Genomic DNA, 19,360 nt, shown 5'->3' on the forward strand with positions numbered 1-19,360 from the left:
GAAAAAAGAAAAAAAGAAGATTACTGATGAACTGAGAAGATGAACTGAGAAGAGAAAAAGAAGAGAAAAAGAGAGAAAAAGAGAGAAGGAAAGAGAGTAGAAAAGGCATGCATAGCGGGGATAAAAGAGAGGAAAGAGAGAAGGAAAGAGAGTAGAAAAGGCATGCATAGCAGGAATAAAAGAGAGGAGAAAGGAGAGGAAAAGAGAGGAGAAAAAGAGGGGATAAAAGAGAGAAAAAGAGAGGAGAATAGAGGAAAAGAGAGGAGAAAAAAAGAGAGAAAAAGAGAGGAGATAAGAGAGAAAAAGAGAGACGAAAAGAGAAGGAAAGAGAGGATAAAAGAGAGAAGGAAAAAGAGAGGAAAATATAGAGTGCAATCCATTTTTTCAATCATGCTTTCCCTTTCCATCATTCATGCAATCCCCTTTTTCAATCATGGAATCCCTTTCCATCATCCATGCAATCCCTTTCTTCATTCATGCAATCAATTATTTCCATGAAAGAAGAGGAAAAGAGAGGAGAAAAAGGGAGAAAAAGTGGGGATAAAAGAGAGGAGAAAGGAAAGGAAAAGAGAGGAGAAAGGAGAGGAAAAAAGAGGAGAAAAAGTGGGGATAAAAGAGAGGAGAAAGGAGAGGAAAAGAGAGGAGAAAAAAAGACAGAAAAAGAGAGGAGAGGAAAAAAAAGATTAAAAAAACACAGTGTCTATATTCGCATATAACAGCGCGTCTATAGACGCGGCTGTTTGTTTCCAACACAGAGTAGATGCATCTATAGATACGCTCTTAGACGCGCTTTTAGACGCGCTCTCAATTGCATCTATAGACGCGCTCTGACAGACATACTATTCTAAAAACTCAAAAAGGACATGCACCCGACACGCCCAACACAAAAGCACAACAGTTGTACCAAAAGCATTTGTTTCAAAGAGAGCAAAGGACGAATCCAAAGAGAGCAACTTTTAAAGAAGATCAACCCTAAAGAGACTTACCTTGGATAGAGGAATGGAAGCTTCTTGTCCTTCTTCAAAGCTGCTTCTCTTTCTTCTCTTCCTTGTTCACCCTCTTCTCTTGTGTGCTTGGAGCTGATTGTGTAAGCCTGGAGATAAGTGTGGGTGCTTGAAGATAAGTGTGGATGCTAGGCTGTGGATTTGTTAATATAGCAAAGCAAGTCCATTAAAAGTATGTGAAGAAAAGCAAGCGCGCTAAAAGTAGGTTTGAAAATGAAAATCGTGTCTATAGACGCTTCTAATGTCGCGTCTAATATCGCGTCCAAAATCGCGTCTAATCTGTGCAGCCTTTAGACGCGCCTATAGATGCGCACCACACAGAACAGATGCGGTTTTAGACGTGCCACAGAGTTTTAGATTAAATATTTGATACAAGAGTAATTTTTTTGGGTTGTTTATTTGTAGGATGTCTTCATCTTCAACAAGTAGCTCTAGTGACGGTGAATCCCTCTGTATCCACCATCGCGAAATGTGGTTGGAGCAAAAAATCAAATGTATGTGTGATCGATGTCAAGGAAACATGTATCGTGCACGCAGGATTACACTCAATCACATCTCAAAGTATGGAGAATGGGATCATGCGACCGTAAACATGGTAAGTGTTAAAGAGTTAAGGTTGATTGAGATACCTATGGGTGTTCATATGTTTGAGTTATGATCCCGTTTTAATTTGATACAGGATGCAGTGCCACACCCGCATATGTTTCCCTATGCTCGTCTCGTGAGGAGGCAAAGCGTCGGCGATATGCGGTGGGATCTTCAGGAGGGACCGTTACGGATGCATGGAGTGATGGTGATAGTAGTCCTCCGCCATTACCTCATGAAGCCGTGGAGGAGGAGGTGTTTGATGATATGGTGCAGGATTTATATGTTCATCAATCCGAAGGGAGGGATGATAGCATGGAGCAGGACGATCTTTTTACCGCAGCATCGACTCCACTGTTTGAGGGGTGCACATTCTCTGTTCTACGTGCCTCCCTTGAGTTACTAAACTTGCAAACCATCGATGGATGGAGCAATGCAAGTTTGAATGCATTACTCAAGTAAGATTTAAAGTCAATTTTGCAAACATGGTGAATTATGCTAGTGGGTCATTACTCGAATGCTTTTCCTCATTTATGGTCTTCACGTGGTGCAGGCTATTGTGTAAAATGCTTCCAAGGGAGAATAAATTACCGACCTCAAAAGATACGGCAAGGCAACATGTGACCTCTCCTGGAGGATTAGATTACAAGCGCATCCATGCATGCATCAACGATTGTGTTTTGTTTCGTAGACTACATAAGGATGCAAGAGAGTGTCCTACTTGTGGAGAGGCAAGATATAGAGCAGATCTCAAAACTTTGGACGTGCCTCTCGTAAGGCTCTGCGACATTTTCCCATAATCCCTCGCATCCAACATATGTTCAAGTGCAAATCCATTGAAGAGCTCGTGTCATGGCATTCCTCCCATCGATCAACCGATGGCAAGTGGAGAACTCCCACAGACACTCTTGCGTGGAAGCATATTGAAGACACATGGCGAAGCTTCAAGGAAGAACCTAGGAGCTTAAGACTTGGATTGGGTATGGACGGTGTGAACCCATTTGGTCTCAAAAGAACCTCTTACAGTGTATGGCCAGTTATATTGGTGAATTATAATCTTCCACCCTCTATGGCGATTAAGAAAGGACATGTTATGTTATCCCTTCTAATTCCAGGGAAACATAAAGTCAAAAATCCTGATGTTTATTTGGAGCCTTTGATTGACGAGCTAGAGATACTTTGGAGAGGTATCGAGGTGCATGATGTGAGGAGGCCTCCCCCGTCACACGAGACTTCAACTCCAAAGCAATCTTGATGTGGACGATGCATGACTTCCCAAGCTATGGCGAGTGTTCAGGTAAGCATTGCACTTCTAATTATGAGTAGGCAAAGGATGTGGCACCCTAAACCCACCTTCAACTCTTAATTGCGTCTATTGTTCAGGTCTCACTACATCGGGTTACCATGCATGTCCTGTTTTTGGTCCTTCGCTTGTTGCCTCACGGGCAGACGCATTGAATAAGGTCATCTATGAGAATCACCATCGATTTCTCCCACCTAATCATCCTAGATATGTTGCCCCTTGGAATGAAGTCCTCCCACAATCACTCACAATGGGAGATTGGATGAGAATTTGGGATGGTTCCACGACTCCTCCACCACTTGGCATGAGGCGTTTGTAACTATTGTGTGCTATATTGGCTGGAAATAAAGATTGCCCGCTAGCACCAGCTTTTGTTTAGATACTCCATCTTTTATCGTTTACCATATTGGTCCCACCTCAAGATCAATCACCTGCTTGATCCCATGCATATCTTCAAGAATGTGGCATCTACCATTTGGGAACATTTGAATGGGACACGAGATTCCGTAGGCATAAGGGAGGATCTATGTACCACAGGGAGGATGCATGAAGCTTGGCCCACAAGAGAGACCAAATGGGTGTGTTTTTTTACCTCGTGCCCGTGGAGGTTATCAAAGCTAGAGATGGTGGCGATGAAGCGTGCTATTACTACAACTCGTACTCCCACTGGATGCATGAGGTGTTTGAAGGGGGCCTTTACATCAAAGAGCAAGAAAAAAGGTGTAGAGCAATTATATGGCTTCAAATCTCATGATTGGCACGAGATGCTCCAAGTATTTTATGTGCATAATATCTTTTTCCTTTCAAATTTGTGAGTGAATTAGAAGCAACTAATCAACCATTCCTCGTGTGTTTAGTTCATACTACCCACTACTAACATTTCTCGTAGTGCATCGAAGGACATGAAAGATTGTATTTACAAGATGGGCGAGCTTGTGAGGTACTTTACATGATACAAAATGTGATGCGTATCAATGCTCCATGCAAGGTGTTCATATTGCTAATATGGTGTACTTTTTCATTTCTAGGTATGTGAGCTCAAAGGAAATAGATCCCACCACGCTTGAGAATGCTCGAGTTATGTCAGTGGAGGTGGTTTGTTTAGTGGAGGAAACATTTCCACGTTCTATTCTCACAAGCCAACTACATCCCATAGTGCATTTGGTGGATGAGATTGCTATATGCGGTACTATACATGCACGATGGTTGTTCTTCCTCGAGCACTTCATGAAGACCTTGAAGGGTTTCGTGAGACAAAATGCAAGACCCGAAGGTAGCATGGCCGAGGGTTGGTTGGTACAAGAGTCACTTGTATATATTTCTGAGTTTCTTGTTGATGTGGATAGCTCTCTCCCACGACTATGGAGAGATGATGAAGACCTAAGGATGACCTCTATTGTGCCTCAAGGGAAAGGACGCAACAAAGTAATAGACACGGAGTTGCTTAATAATATCAACCTCTATTGCGTGCTTAATAGTGATGTGATGAAAAGATGGGTGACAAGATACGAGGATGCAAAGGTAAGAAGACAAGAAGAAAGGGCCCTCTTTCGTACACACCACGGATCTCGTGTGCCATACCCTCAGTATCTAAGAGCACTTCCAAAGGATATTCATGTGGATTGGCTACTTGACGAAATGGAGAAAGCAGAGAAAGACGAGGGGATGCATATCACAATGGAAGAATGGGAGTATGCTAGGGGATGCATGAGCAAGGTCGATATATAGAATGTTATGCATAAGTTAGGAGCTTTCAATAATTTAGATTGCTTATTTAATTGATTTTGTCTTGGTGTAGTGCACTATTTTCAATGCTATATGGTGTCAGGGCAAGCATTTTCGAACACAACGGATTGATGATAAGAGAAACACACAAGATTGCGGTGTCATTGCTAGCTTTGAGGGAGCCAATGGAGCCATGGATGATTATTGTGGCATAATCCAAGATATTATTAAGCTTGACTTTTGATGTTTCTTTGTGTATGTTTTGGATGTAAAGAGGTTTAAGGACATGGTGGAAAGAGGCCCTAATGCAACAATCAAACGCCATGCAAGTGGCTTTGTAACTATTGACTCCACAAAGTTTTGGCAAAGTAAGAAGGACACACTAGTACTACCGCAAAAATGTGAACATGTACTGTACACACATAAAAATACTCACTTAAATTAAATATTTGATACCTTCGATGCAAGGAAAATAACATGATTGTATTTGTGTTTGAATTAGGTTGTCTATCAACCAATGGTGGATAATAACAGATGGTGGCATGTCATACCTATTATGCCACGTTCCAAAGTGATGTATAGTACATTTACGAATATGGAGCGTATGGAGGATGATCATGGCCATGGAGGTGATAATGACCGTGATACGAGAGAGGAGGATGATCATGAGATAGGAGATACAGATATTGAGGCCATTACCCGTGTGAGGACGAGCCTACCATTGGTGATGCTGATTTCGATGAGCACATGAGTAGCACAAGTAGTAGTGGGTTGAATGTATTTGTAGATCTAAACACTTGTTTGGATTTTGAAGTAGATAGTTTGGCAAGGGTTGATCTCATTGAGGATGAGATTGAACCGTAGTCCATCAATGATGTTGGCTAAACTATTTTAGATATTGTCTCATTCTCCTCACCTCACTTAATTTTTGTATATGTGGGTTTGCAAAAAAGCATTGATGTTTTTGTTAAAATTATGTGCTTTGGTAATCATGGACAATTTTTGGAAAGCAGTGATGTACATTTACCAGCCTACACCAAAATCTCACTTTTTGTATTCTCTGTTTTGCGTCTAAATACGCGTCTAATTCTCAGTGTAGACGCACTAATAGACGCGCTAATACACGCGTAAATAGATGCGCTGTTAGACGTAGTGTTAGATTCTCAGTGTAGACGCGCGAATAGACGCGTCAATACACGTGCAAATAGACGCGTCTATTCAAGCAACGCCTATAGATGCGCCCGCTATTTTGCGCGTCTATCAAGCGTGTCTATAGTTGCTTTGTGTTGTTGTGTTAGAAAACAAATTGACGCGTGAGTAGGGTGGAAGTGGGAGGATGGAATGCCCCGATGGCACCATCCTACGGACGGGTGGACCCGATTAGTCGGGTAGCTTTCCAATAGATTAAGTAAAAGCCCTACGCTAGATAATTAGGTTCTTGGGCAACTCTATTCTAGAAGACTAGGTCAGCGGTTGTGCCTTGCATGGATGAGGAAAAAAGCATTGCCTCTAGAAATCAAGTCTAGTAGTTGCCCAATTTATGATAAATTACCCTATGGGTGATTTGACTTTTAGAAGATCATGCTTCCCCTCCTGCGAGATAGGATTAGGTCTTACCTATGAATCGTATCCTTGAATCTCTACATGGTCAAGGTGTCGATAAATAGGAAAATTTTCCCAAGTTAAAACTAAGTGGACTATCTTAAGTGTTTCTCCTATTTTAGAAGGGGGGAACCTTACAAAATATCCCTACCAAGTCACCTACACTACAACACGTCGGGGGCACAACAAAGTTTTGTAGCATCATTTCAGCAATGCTTTTTTTGTCAGGATGTCGAGGATTACGTTTGCTGCTGCTGCTGATGGAGCAGTGCCTTTAGCAGCGAAATTTCATTGCTATATTGTGATTTCGCTACTGAATAGAGTGGATAGCAACAAAATTATGCTGCTATTTTTGTTGCAAAAAATTTTAGAGAGTTGTTGGATGCTCAATTCTGAAAATACTTGTGACACGCACACATAAAATGATATATAATTTTAAAAAATCATCCATTAAAACCCTTGGAGCCATGTTTCGAACAAAAAAAAAAACCCTTGGAGCCATTAAAACCCTTGGAGCCATGTTTCCAACAAAAAAAAAAGATATTGAAAACTTTTGAGAAGCAAAACAATGTCAAGATAATGAATCTATCCCATCTTGTAATAAATCCAAATGTGTTGCTTCATCAATGTCCATATCTAATGGAAGCTTAATGAAAAGACGAGGTTCTATATCAATATCAATATCACTATCCTGATCCAATGAAGCATTGTCATGATTGATAGGTAACTCATCATCTTCTTCCACTTGATATTCCTCATGCTCTTCATCGGCCCCATCCAAAATGTTTTCTTCATCTTCTTCTTCCAATGAGCCGATTTGAGGTAGTACTTGCACCTCATCCAAAGATTCAGCCTCCACATCTTGATCTTGAAAGATATGTTTTGAACAAGGGAAAACTTGTATAGCATACCACCACTTTGGATCAATTCGATCAGCGTGAAACACAACCTAATATCACAAAGCAAAGGGGTTACAATTTTATTACACTACATCTAGATTTAATTTGGGAATGGTTGGGTTACTAACCTGTTGAAAGTGTTAAGATAATACGAAGGTATCTTTCTCATTACTCCAAAACTTGGTGAAATCAATTTGGAAGAACCTATTTGGATGTTTCTTCATGGTTTCTTGAGCACCTCTATATATTACCTTGAACCATTTGACATCAAAGATGAATAGACTAAATGCTGTAAATCCAACCTCAAGAATATCCTAAATAGTTCCACAATACTCAAGATTGTCCTCTATGACATTGGTATCATGTCTATTGGCTCGACTTTCTTGCTCAAAAGTCGCCATCACACCACAGTCAAATGTGTTACTTTAGAATCCACACGCTCCGTGTGAAAATGCCTTCCTTCTGACCAATTGCATTATATAGTTTGTACTAACATTAAACAAAAGCATGACATTTAGTATATACAGTGCATTAAACAAGGTATATACATGTGATAGAGATGAAGAATGTACTTACTTGAGGGTAAAATCCTCTTGTATACCATGCTCTTCTCTTGTAATCATCTCTCCATTTTGTGATGCCATCGATATTGCCATACAAAGCCATTCTATATTGATCACATTTGGTAGAGGTTCCAAGCTAGGCAGGAATGGCAAGCATCTATTTGCTCTTTTGAAAGCTCTTCTCTCATCCTTTTGTCTATTGATTGCATCCTTGTATTTCCCAAGCCACTTCTTCATGATGGGACTATTTAGAATGCAGATTGTATTCACCTTGTGGTGTAATGCTTCATCCAGTGCTCATTGCCTTTTCTTTGAGGCACATTAGTGATTAGTCGATCATCCTTCTCATTGCTCCATAATCATGGCATGGAAGGATCTATGCAAGATAGATGTGTTGAGATATACACATGAGACTCTTGCATCAACCATCCCCCTGCCATGCTTATACACACTCAATATTTTTCACTTAGGTCTTCTAAGGTAGATCTTCAAAGGGTTGTAAGCCCTTGCAGTCCAAATTGCATCATTATGTCTTACTTAGGCTATCGAGATCCTACGGATTGGCAAGCTATTGGACATGGTCATAATGATGACTATATGTATAGTTTCTTTAGGCCTACTCGTATGCCTATCTTCTTTAGGCCTACCCGTATGCCTATCTATGAAAGTACATCATCTATTGACCACTGTATTTTAAATATTAAGATTATATAATTGTTAAGCTCTTTTATCTCAAAAATCCAAAGTTTTTATGTATTTCCTAGGTAGAGGTTGATTCGAGAATATAGCTCATAGTCTTGAGTACAGGCATCCTCGCAACATATGTAGGACAACATGTACACATCGCCTTTTTGACAAAGGAGGCTCTACATCTGCAACATACGAAGATTCTGTGGTACCATGGTACCATCTGATTCTACTTAGATACATTATATCTTCCAGTTTAGGGTCACTATATATGGGTTTTTTTAGTGATCCTTATATAGGTTATGATGACCTTGGTATGTGATATATTTTGGTTACCACATTTCAGTATAGTCTATTATATTCATGAGATATTTTGGTGATTCTTAGGGGGTTCACCTAAAAATATGTAAGTATAGCATGTGAGTTCAAATGAAGAAGTTTTTAATTCAAAATTTTAAGGTAAATTTACAGAAATTACAAAAGGGGTTTTTTATCGATTTTGAAAGAAAACTCATAATTCCATAAAGAAAAAAGGATCATTTTAATGAAAAATTCACAGGTAAGGGTTTTTTTAATACCCCTTGAATGCACATGATTCATAGGGTTTCTTAGTAGTTCACCCCCCAAGTGGTGATCACTTTATAGCTTAACGCAGACTTTTGTATGTAAAGCATTTTGGGCACCACGTTTTAATATAGTTTACAAATGCATTGGTTTTTGTGTATAATGTTCATTTGTGACTCTAATTATTGTTTTGGTCATTTATAAAATTTTCAAGTTTTGAGAGAGAGAGAGAGAGAATAGTAGTAGATGATGAAATCTACGAGGGAGATTGGATTACCTATTGTTCAAATTATTGCAGTGGATTTGCACCCATGTCGAAACCATCATCTTGGGATGAATCGAAACCATCATCTTGGGATGAACCCAACATGATGAAATCTGCGACGAGAGAGATTTGACTACCTATTGAATTGGAGTGGATTTGTCCAACCGAGCATCTTGGGATAAACCCAACAAGTTAGTAGTTTTGCTATAAAAGAGTGAAGACGTTGCAAAATTTGTTTGCGACTTGGTGGTGTAAGTCAAGTTTTGATCATTGATGTTATGATACTCATCATTCGTGCCCCAAAGTATAAGCTTTGGCGAGATATTGGCATTGGATGGTAAGGTTGTTGTGATATTGATGAGAACTTAGAAGATAGTAGGGAGATGCACAGCCCAATATGAAAAGGGAAACTATTCACATACCACTTCATGGAGGAGCATTTGAGAATAATTGTGCCCAAACCCTATGACGAGTGAGGCGACTCGTCAAATGAAAAAGTGGGGTCATGCTTCAAAATCGAGGACTAAACCGTCATGATTTGATTCCTTTCCCTGGGTGCCCCTATTCACTCTCAAAAATAATCCTTTTCCTAACCAATGAAATAAAGGGCGACCTTCAAGCTCACCTAGTTTGTATTGAAAAAATGCATAGATTAAGATTTAATCAGTTTATGACTAAATTTTCAAAGTTTTGAAGCTTTAATATCAAGGCTTCCCAAAGTTACAACCATTATTTCTCAATTTCAGGCGCACCGAATTCCTTGACACTGCCTCGGGTCCCATTATGGACACTGCCCCCATTATCAAAATTTACTGACACTGCCTCCATTATCTAAATTGGTGGGTCCGTGAACTATTGGACATTCCTAAGAGCCGAATCCCGAGCTCATCTTCTTAGGGCCTTCACACAAGAACTCATCTCTTCCCCCTTCTTCCCATTAACTCATCTGTGATCATCTTCTTTCCCCTTCCAACTACGTATACAAACTAACCTATATTATTGGAAGAAGGAGGAGGAGGAGGACAGTCTTCTGATCTCCATCTTCATGAATATGTTACTACTTCTAAGATTGTTAAGAATCAAATCTACCACAAGGCTGTCCTTCTTGTTCACACACATGGCACTGTGTTCTATTTTTGAGCTACTGCATTAGCACCTACACTTGCTTGGATGGCCTCGTGATTGTAGCGTTAGCATGTGAGGTGTGGCTAAGGATATTTTCTCATATTTCATGTTCGCGAAGTGGTTCCTTGTCGAGCACGAAACGTACTTAGAGAGGCTTTTGGCCTTGATAAGGTATAGTGGTGTAGCTAGCACCTCTACCAATTACCTCCTTCAACATATGTTTTGATGGAATGAGTTAATGACATGGCATGTGAACCATCCTTCAAACTATGACATGATGAGGATTGCCGTCGACTCACCAACTTGGGCTCACATTGAGGATGAATGGCAAGAGTTCAAAGAAGGGCCCCGTAATTTACGACTTGGATAAGGTATAGTGGTGTAGCTAGCACCTCTACCAATTACCTCCTTCAACATATGTTTTGATGGAATGAGTTAATGACATGGCATGTGAACCATCCTTCAAACGATGACATGATGAGGATTGCCGTCGACTCACCAACTTGGGCTCACATTCAGGATGAATGGCAAGAGTTCAAAGAAGGGCCCCGTAATTTACGACTTGGATTGGGTTAACCCGTTTGGATTGAGGTCTACATCATGGTCCACATGGCCCATTGTTGTTGTGAATTACAATATTCCTCCACGAGGATGTCCATCAAGAAGGGTCATGTAATAATTGTGCTTCTTGTGCTCGGGAAGCACAAGGTAAAGAATATGGATGTATACCTTAAGCCCTTGATTAATGACCTCGAGCAATTATGAAGAGGCGTAAGGGTGCATGATGTTTCTTGTCCAATTTCATGTCACAATGCAATGGTCAAGGGTATCTTGATGTGGACTATGCATGATTTTCTAGGCTATCCGGAGTGCTCAGTACGTCATACTTATAAATTAATTCTTATCTAATCATGCACAAATTGAAAAGAGGAAAAGAATGTCAAGAATTAAATTTCATCTTTTTATACACCAACCAGTGCAATGCACTCATTAATGGATGCATTTACAATAACAAAGAAGAAGGGTGAGCATCAATTGTATGGTCTCAAATCACATGATTATCACAAGATCATGCAGGTACGTACATAAATATATATATATTTTCAAGGCACTCCTCGGTTTATATTGTGGACTATATATTGATCTTTTATTATTTTCAAAAATTGATTTCACTAGTTCATACTTCTAATATCAATTGGTCGGTGCAGAGAAGAGAAAGCTCGGAATGCCATCTATAAATTAGGTGGATTGGCAAGGTGAGTTCTAATCAAAACTATAGATTTGTGCTTTTGGTATAGCATATAGCTTTGAAATTATCTGTTCTTCTTTAATTTATCATTTCTTGCTTTGTTGAATAGGTGGATAGTGTAAAAGGAGATTCATCAGGATTCCATTGAGAAGGCTGGAGTTGAGTCAATTGAGATGGTGTGTATGTTTAAAGAAAGCTTTCCAAGAAGCATACTCACAGCTTATGAATTGCACCTTCTAGTACATTTTGCATTTGAGGTAGCTATAATATGTGTCGTTGTTCATAGCTTTGAAAGTTTTCATCTTGGAGATTGGATTTAGAGCTTTCAAAGTTTTCATCTTTGATGTTAAGTGGTTCAAAGTGGTACTCAAGCAACCATCAAGAAGCATCTTGGAAGCGGGTTTTTTGCAATTGGCTCAATAAAATTATGGCAAGATTCAAGAGACACATATGTTCTACCACAACATTGTGAACAAGTTTACACTTGATTTTCAATTTTGACGAATCTATAGATAAAAGGAAGGTATTGTATATATTTTCTTGTAAATATTTTGTGGTTCTTCTTTTTAGGTTGTGTTTCATCTAGACCAAAGAGATACTAATTGGTGGTATGTACTACAAGTCGCTCCTCCATCTAAACGTATATTTCAAGATCAAGATGTTGAAAGAAGAAATGCATGCTGGACAATCAATGGAAGATGCAACCAACAATCAATATGACCACCATGAGGACCATGATGATAATACATCTACATCTTCTTCAAGTACTAGAATAGGACTTTGTATTCATATAGGAGCCATCGAAATTATGGATTTTGAGATAGACCAGGATAGATTTGATGATGGTGAGTACTAATTAAATATATATCATCACAACATATTTACACATTGATCGGTTTGTAATGATTTAGTGATTTTGTTGTTTTATTACAAAAAGATTTGGATGTTTATCATGCTTTTTGGACTTTAATTTTTTTAAGTTTCTAATTCCACTCGAGTTAAACATTCTATTTTTTTACAGTGTCGTTGAGCGACGTTCATACCGGCATTTATCTAGTGTCTCCAACGACGCTAATAACAACTCTTATAGCAGCGTAACATAAAATGTCACAAATAAATGCCGCTAATGCTTGCTTCTCTTGTAGTGTCTATGTCCTTCTCCTATTGTTTGTTGATATACACATGGCAAAGCTCTTATCCATACCCCTTTGTTGGATGTTGGTGTTGTCCATGCAGATGGACATGGCAAAATTGTCATGGACACAGATTTTTTGTGTGTTGAACCTAAATCCATACCTTGCACTACACCTCATCAACATGCACATCAAGAGTCTCCTTGTGTGTATATTGTTGCCCCTCTTGAAGGAAACCAGGGCCTGTAGAACCTCCACTTTGTCAAAAACAGAGCAAGGTCTAGAAAATCTAGTGAACCTCTGAAAGAGAAGAAAACTGCATCTAATCCTAGCATGAATAATAAACTTATGTCAAAACTAAGCTATTGGAGTTGTCTGTCATTCATTGTTGGCATTTGCGATGGTGATATGGACCTTGTGAAACACTACCCATATGCACACTAGATTATTCCTAAAGTGGGGAATGGAATGGATAGAAAAAGGACTATTGTTTGGAAAGTGATGGAAGTCCCTCATATCACTCAGTCTTATATTGACGTTGATGATTTTTCTTTTCATGGATCATCCAGGTTTTAGGTACTTCCCAAATGTAGATGCTGCTGGAGTTGAACACGAATAGCTAGAGAATGACGATGGTTATCCAGGATCAAGAAGCAACCCCGTTCCTGTGGATAGCGATTAAGATGTTTGTAAATGAGCATGTACTACATGACAAATATTGCTCTATTTGGGACCTACCAAATATGAGGGAAGCAATAGAAAATGGTCACATGATTTTGTATCTCTACGTCTTAACAAGCAAGTGGAAGATACGAACATTATGTAAGGATTTTAAAGGGATTAGTATGACCATCTTTGTATAAACTCTCACTTTTATCGTTATAAAAATTTCCAATACTAATTAATACAAAAATATGTTTTTTTAATAAATTTCTTATTTCAAATGAATGAAACAAATGCAAATTTTTTGTGTTTCATAATTATTTTTAGTTCATTTAACTCATTTCAGATTTAGGATGGCACATGCATTTTTCATTTTCAATTTTAATGGCTATTGAAATCAAGTTTGTAAATTGTTATTTATTATCTTTACCTTTATTACTTTGTAATAACCTTAGAGGTTTAAAATACTTTGTAATAACCTTAGCACTTAGTGAAACCAAGGTTTTGCATTAATTAATTAATGCCCACCCATGACACAAAGCTAATTAATAGATACAAGTGATCTTGATCATTTACAATTTCTATCGTTAGCATAATTGACAATTGTGTGCTAAATATAACCTTAGCTCATTATTATTGGTTATTATTGATTTGCCACTTTTTAATTTGCCTTTGGTTTCCTCGGACGTTCCGACATGGAGAAGCGCTGGCGCGATAATGTTAAATTTCGTTTTCTGTGGTTCGAACGTCCTACAATATTATTGAATTTCTTTTTTCCTTTCTTTTGGAGATTGACACCACAACAAGCTATTGAATTGGTCGTGGTTCAATATTTGGTCCGATTCCCGCATCACATATATGTTTATAGAAATATAGAAATATTTCTTTAAAATTGGTGCTTATAGCTCAACATAGGGCCTTCAAAAGAGCTCATCTGTGAGCATCTTCTTCCGCCTACGTACCTATATTATATGGAAGGTAGGACAGTCTTCTGATCTCCAACTCCACGAATATGTTGCTACTTCTAAGATTGTCAAGAATCAGATCTACCACAAGGCTGTCCTTCTTGTTCGCATGGGGCTCTGTGTTCTATTTTTGAGCTATCGCCTTAGCACCTGCACCTGCGTCGATGGCCTCGTGATTGTAGCGTTGGTGTGCGAAGTGTGGCTAGGGATCTCCGCCCATCTTTTCATGTTCGCGAAGTGGTTCCTCGTCGAGCGCGAATCGCACCCGGAGAGGCTGTTGGCCTTGATAAGGTATAGTGCCAAGTGCACCTCTACCAACCACCTTCACCTAAAACATCACGCATAGCTGTTGAGCGCCATGGCCCCCGTGGATGGCTGCAGTAGCTTAAAATTTCTTCAATGTTTGTGTGTAGTTCCGGCCAGTTGCAACAACTTCCGCCGGTGGACGTGTTTGTGACCACGGCTGACCCGCTGAAAGAGCCACCGTTAATCGCCGTCAACACCGTCTTATCTGTCCTGGCACTAGACTATCCGGCCGACAAGCTTGCCTGCTATGTGTCGGACGACGGAGGCTCCCTCCTCATGCTTTGGGCTCTCAAGGAGGCAGCCACATTTGCCAGGGCATGGGTGCCCTTTTGTAAGCGATTTCACATCTGCTGCTGACGCCCAGCTCAGAGGCTACTCAAAGGAGTGGCACGCCATGAAGGTAAGCCCTATAATATCGTCTGCTCATGTTAATGTACACTCTTAGCTAGTCACCATAGTTTCAAGAATATCCTCGGGCTTTAATCACCATATCCTTATCTCCAGGCAGAGTACGAGGCGTTGCAAAGCCGATTAAGCTCCATCACCGCAAAATACTGCACTAATTCAAAGCAGGAAGCGGTCAAGCTCGTACTCGACAAAGTAACCGATACTCGTCGTGGGCTTCCAATTACGATCACCGCAATCATCCAGCCTACTGGGAGGTTAGGCCCTAATCAAAGCATGTTTAAGATGTAAATTGTAATACTGTACGCAACCACGTCCACCACGTGTGTATGTTGGCGCTCCCCTTTAGACTGATGTTGTTGATGAAATTTTGCACAGATATGTGTGGACAAGCCTGAAAGCGAAGCTGACATTTTACCGTGCCTTGTGTATATCTCCCGCGAGAAGCGTCCCGAGCACAACCATCACTACAAAGCCGGTGCCATGAATGCACTGGTACTCTTCTTCTACCCATTGTCATGACGCTGATTATAAGGTGCAGGCGCTTCACTGAACAATCCTACTAAACTAATGTTTTATAAATTCCAAGATCCGCGTGTCCGGGGTCTTTACAAACGCCCCCTTTATTCTGAACCTGGACTGTGACATGTACGTGAACGACGCCAGAGCCATTCTGCGAGCCCTGTGCTTTCTCATGGACCCGGGCACCAGCAGAGAAACGGGCTTTGTGCAGTTTCCTCAATGCTTCGAAGGCGTGGACGAAGATGACATCTACGGAAATCGCATGAAGACAAGAATGGAGTACAAGCTCTACATTAGCATTCAAAGGGAGGATAAATTTCAAGCTCCATCAGCCTCTGTGTGATGCGCGTGTGTATGCAAAACTATGGATGTTGGTGCAGTGAAGTGAGCGGAACTCGAACCCTAGAACTCAGTACACCCTCTTACACTAGCCATTGCACTACGCATTGATTCGTTGAAGCCCTTGCATGTATAAGCCCTTGTTGCGAATTTTCCATTAGATGTGCGGGATTTTCCTTTTCTCTCTGGTTGCTAAGGTAATTTCTCACGTGTTTATGTATCATTCCAGATGTATATCAAAGGAATGGATGGCGTCCAAGGTCCGCCATACTGTGGGACAGGGTGCGTTCACAAGAGAGAAGCCTTGTATGGCAACAAAGCACATGCTGCAGTTGTAGGGACAGATAAGGTCATGATTAATGGTGAGTATTTAAGCTATTTTTGAGTAGACGTACACTCAGATGGAGAGCTTGGTGGTTTTAACTTCTAACTTATTTTTTCCCTCATCAAAGCTTTCGCTCCTCCCAAGTTGGGCTATTTTTTCCAAAGAATTTGTGCCTCTCAAGTTATGCTACTGAAATTCTTCTTTTTTTCTCTACACAAACACCTTACCTTAGTTTTCAAGGGTAGCCCCTTATATTTTATTTGAAGGAACAAATTTTAATTAGCATTTCTTACTTCAGTACGAAGGGCAATTAGCTGTAATGATTTCTTTCATTTCTGCTTTTTACCCTACTCGGCCGTTACCTGCCTACTATTTGATTAATGTTTCCATTCTGATCCATAAATAATAACCTATGTTTTCCTTACGCTATGGAAGCTCACAAATTTCTATAATGTCAGCTGTAACTTATCTACCTCTAGAGTCTTCTTGCCTACTACTATTTGAATGTTTTTATTATGATCCATAAGTATTAACCTTACACTATGGAAGCTCGAAATTCGTATAATGTCAACTAACACTGTTTGGGTTGATATAGGACGTGAAACAGAGCTATTGGGCCGTTGCCAAAGTCTTGTTGTTTGTGCTCAAAGCATAACATCAAACATGAGGAACTATAGCTCTCCTCTCAATGGAAATGCCTTGATAGAGGAGGCCATTAAATTGCTTGATTGCACCTACTCCTATTTTGCTAATTCAAACTTCAAATCCATATTTTAGTATACAGCTAGACTGAGCTAGTACCTTGGTACTTCAATAATCAAAATGACTTGAAGATCACTTGAACATGCCTTTAAATTTGTACTCCGAGATAAGGTTTAATTATGTTTCTTGAAAGTAAAAAGACTTTTCAATAATTTGCTTAGGCCTCAAGATGCCACCTTTCTTAGCTAATCAAGCATGTACATATATACATATGTATGCACATGTATCCACATATAAGTATAAATATTGTTGCACCCTTTAATTGGGCTTCAAGTTAAAGTTCTATCGATCCCTTAAGGTTTCATAATTGCAAATTTTGGTTAACTTTAAGCGTCATTTGAAGCTTGAGAAGGTATTTGAAGCCTAGAATGACTTGAAATTTAAGTACTCGCACAAGGGTTCTCCAAAATGAAGTTGGCTTTTTTTAAAATCCTTATCCAATAGGCAAAATGTCTCAAGAAGGATTAGGCTAAACGTGACCTATGAAATTCAACCAATCTACAGTTTTGTCTAGACAAAAAATAAAACAATAGAGCATCAGAATGTAAAAGTAGATCTATGAAACTCTTCTTAGCATTGTAGCACTTGTGTAATGTAGGTAGTAAAGCTAAAAGTCTTTCCCTATTACAAATCAAAGGTGTGGATTTTGTGGGTGTTAAGATTCCAAGACCTTTGCAAACCATAAAAGACAACTTCTAGATGTCCCTTAGAGACTACTTTGGAAGATACTAACTCTTGATGTCTCAAAAACCCAATCATAGACTTGCTATTTGTCACCCTTGAGCATCGAGAGAGTAAAACTAGCCTATGCACAAGAGTATATTATGAATGGGTCCTCAAAACCATGTCATAATGTATGTACCATTGTATGCTTTCTATTATCTCTTGCTAATAGCTATACTATATGGATCCACCCACTTGACCTACCGTAAGGCACTTTACCATCTTACTCGTGCGCCAACAAACACTTAACTTTTGTAAGGCGATGCTGAAACATATAGAGTTAATGTACCATGTACTAATTTCAAATAGGAAAATTCTAAAGAGTTAGTGTATATAGTTACTTTGGGCTAGTCATAGAGGTCAGACCATTTTTCAGTTTGGTCAGTCTAGTGTATATAAGTCATAAGCAAGACAAAATCATTCCCTTCTAATAATTTACTTTGTGAGTTCTCCTTCTTCCTTCTTGCTTTCTTGTATGTTGTTGCTTACTTGATGGATGCATGCTAGATAGGTTTGATTGTAGGTTTTATTCTTGCAATAGCTTCTTCTTCTTTCCCCCCCTTTTGTGAGAGAGAATGATCAAAGACTAATCTCTTGTTGCCTCCATCAAGGCATAGAGAGCTCTCCCTTCATCCCATTAGCAAAGGAGCATTTGGATGTGCCAACAATAGAGTGGGGACATAACGGATGGGCTAGGACACCCACATAGAGAATTAGTTATAGGCAAGATCAAACGACACATGATGCTTTAGTAAGACTAAGGTATGCTCTTAAATTGAACATATTTGGCGCCACCTATCAGGGATTAACCTAGGTCTTAGCTTTTTTTATCCATCCATTCCAAGCTGTTAAGATTACTCAATGTTGATAGGAGGTCACACTCTAAAGGTAAATTTAATTGCTTTTAATTACTTTGAATTTCTTTTAATTCTAATTTGAAGTCTGATTGAATTAGGGCATTCTAATTTCATCTATTATAAAGGTAAATCGCTAGTTCATTGGTAATTTACATGAAATTCAAGCCCAAGAGGCTTAGAATTCATTGCTTTAAGCCAGGAATCCACTCCAAAAACATGAGAATTAGAGTGGGATAGTCAAATGTTTAGAAGCGGAATCCACTCCAAAAACATGAGCATTGAGTTCTAGTAGGTTGGATTAGAGTGGCATAGTCAATGTTTTATCGTACATTTCATAGTTTATCATACATTGTTGGAATTGATAGCTTCAAAGCATCCTAAACCATCTCAAACAATAAAAATATTTAATTAATTAGACCATAACTAGTAATTAGGATTAGGATCATTAACCATGTCCCATCAAGTCTAAAAAATCACAAAACCATCGAAAATCAAGCCAAACCCGCTCTCACATAGGAGACATGAGCTCTTTTTTCTTAAATATAGATAGAAACTTGGAAAAGAAATTAAAAGTAGGAAGAATGCAAGTGAACAAAATATATATTATAGACCTTTGGCCATATACAAAAAAAACAAGGAAGAGGAGGTGAATCACAATCGTCATTGGATTCCTTTGGCTCGCCTCCTTTGCCTTCATTTACTTCACCCACTTCATGTTCGTAGTCCAAATCTTTCTCTTCATCTTCATCCTACATACATGCAAACAAGAGTAAGGTAAGTATAAACCAA

At 39.3% G+C, this 19,360-nt stretch overlaps 1 protein-coding gene across 1 annotated transcript; it reads left to right on the forward strand.

Annotated features, from left to right (window-relative positions):
• The first annotated feature begins 14,441 nt into the window (after positions 1–14,441).
• On the forward strand, positions 14,442–15,908 carry LOC147623186 (cellulose synthase A catalytic subunit 4 [UDP-forming]-like). The gene is made up of 6 exons (XM_086821740.1): positions 14,442–14,623; positions 14,746–14,959; positions 15,003–15,038; positions 15,143–15,238; positions 15,422–15,538; positions 15,633–15,908. The coding sequence occupies exons 1-6, from the start codon at positions 14,442–14,444 to the stop codon at positions 15,906–15,908; spliced, it is 921 nt and encodes a 306-aa protein (XP_086677866.1).
• The last annotated feature ends 3,452 nt before the right edge of the window (positions 15,909–19,360 follow it).

This window comes from Cibotium barometz, chromosome 27 (assembly GCF_041138505.1).
Source record: "Cibotium barometz isolate CiBa-2024 chromosome 27, ASM4113850v1, whole genome shotgun sequence".
NCBI classification, from domain to species: domain Eukaryota; kingdom Viridiplantae; phylum Streptophyta; class Polypodiopsida; order Cyatheales; family Cibotiaceae; genus Cibotium; species Cibotium barometz.

What these genes read in the sequence shown, in the direction of transcription:
- LOC147623186 (XM_086821740.1), top strand. Translation starts at nt 14,442, where the DNA reads ATGGGGCTCTGTGTTCTATTTTTGAGCTATCGCCTTAGCACCTGCACC. An exon ending in AGGAGTGGCACGCCATGAAG is followed by an intron (nt 15,039 to 15,142) that starts GTAAGCCCTATA and finishes CCTTATCTCCAG; the next exon opens with GCAGAGTACGAGGCGTTGCA. An exon ending in TCAAGCTCGTACTCGACAAA is followed by an intron (nt 15,239 to 15,421) that starts GTAACCGATACT and finishes AATTTTGCACAG; the next exon opens with ATATGTGTGGACAAGCCTGA.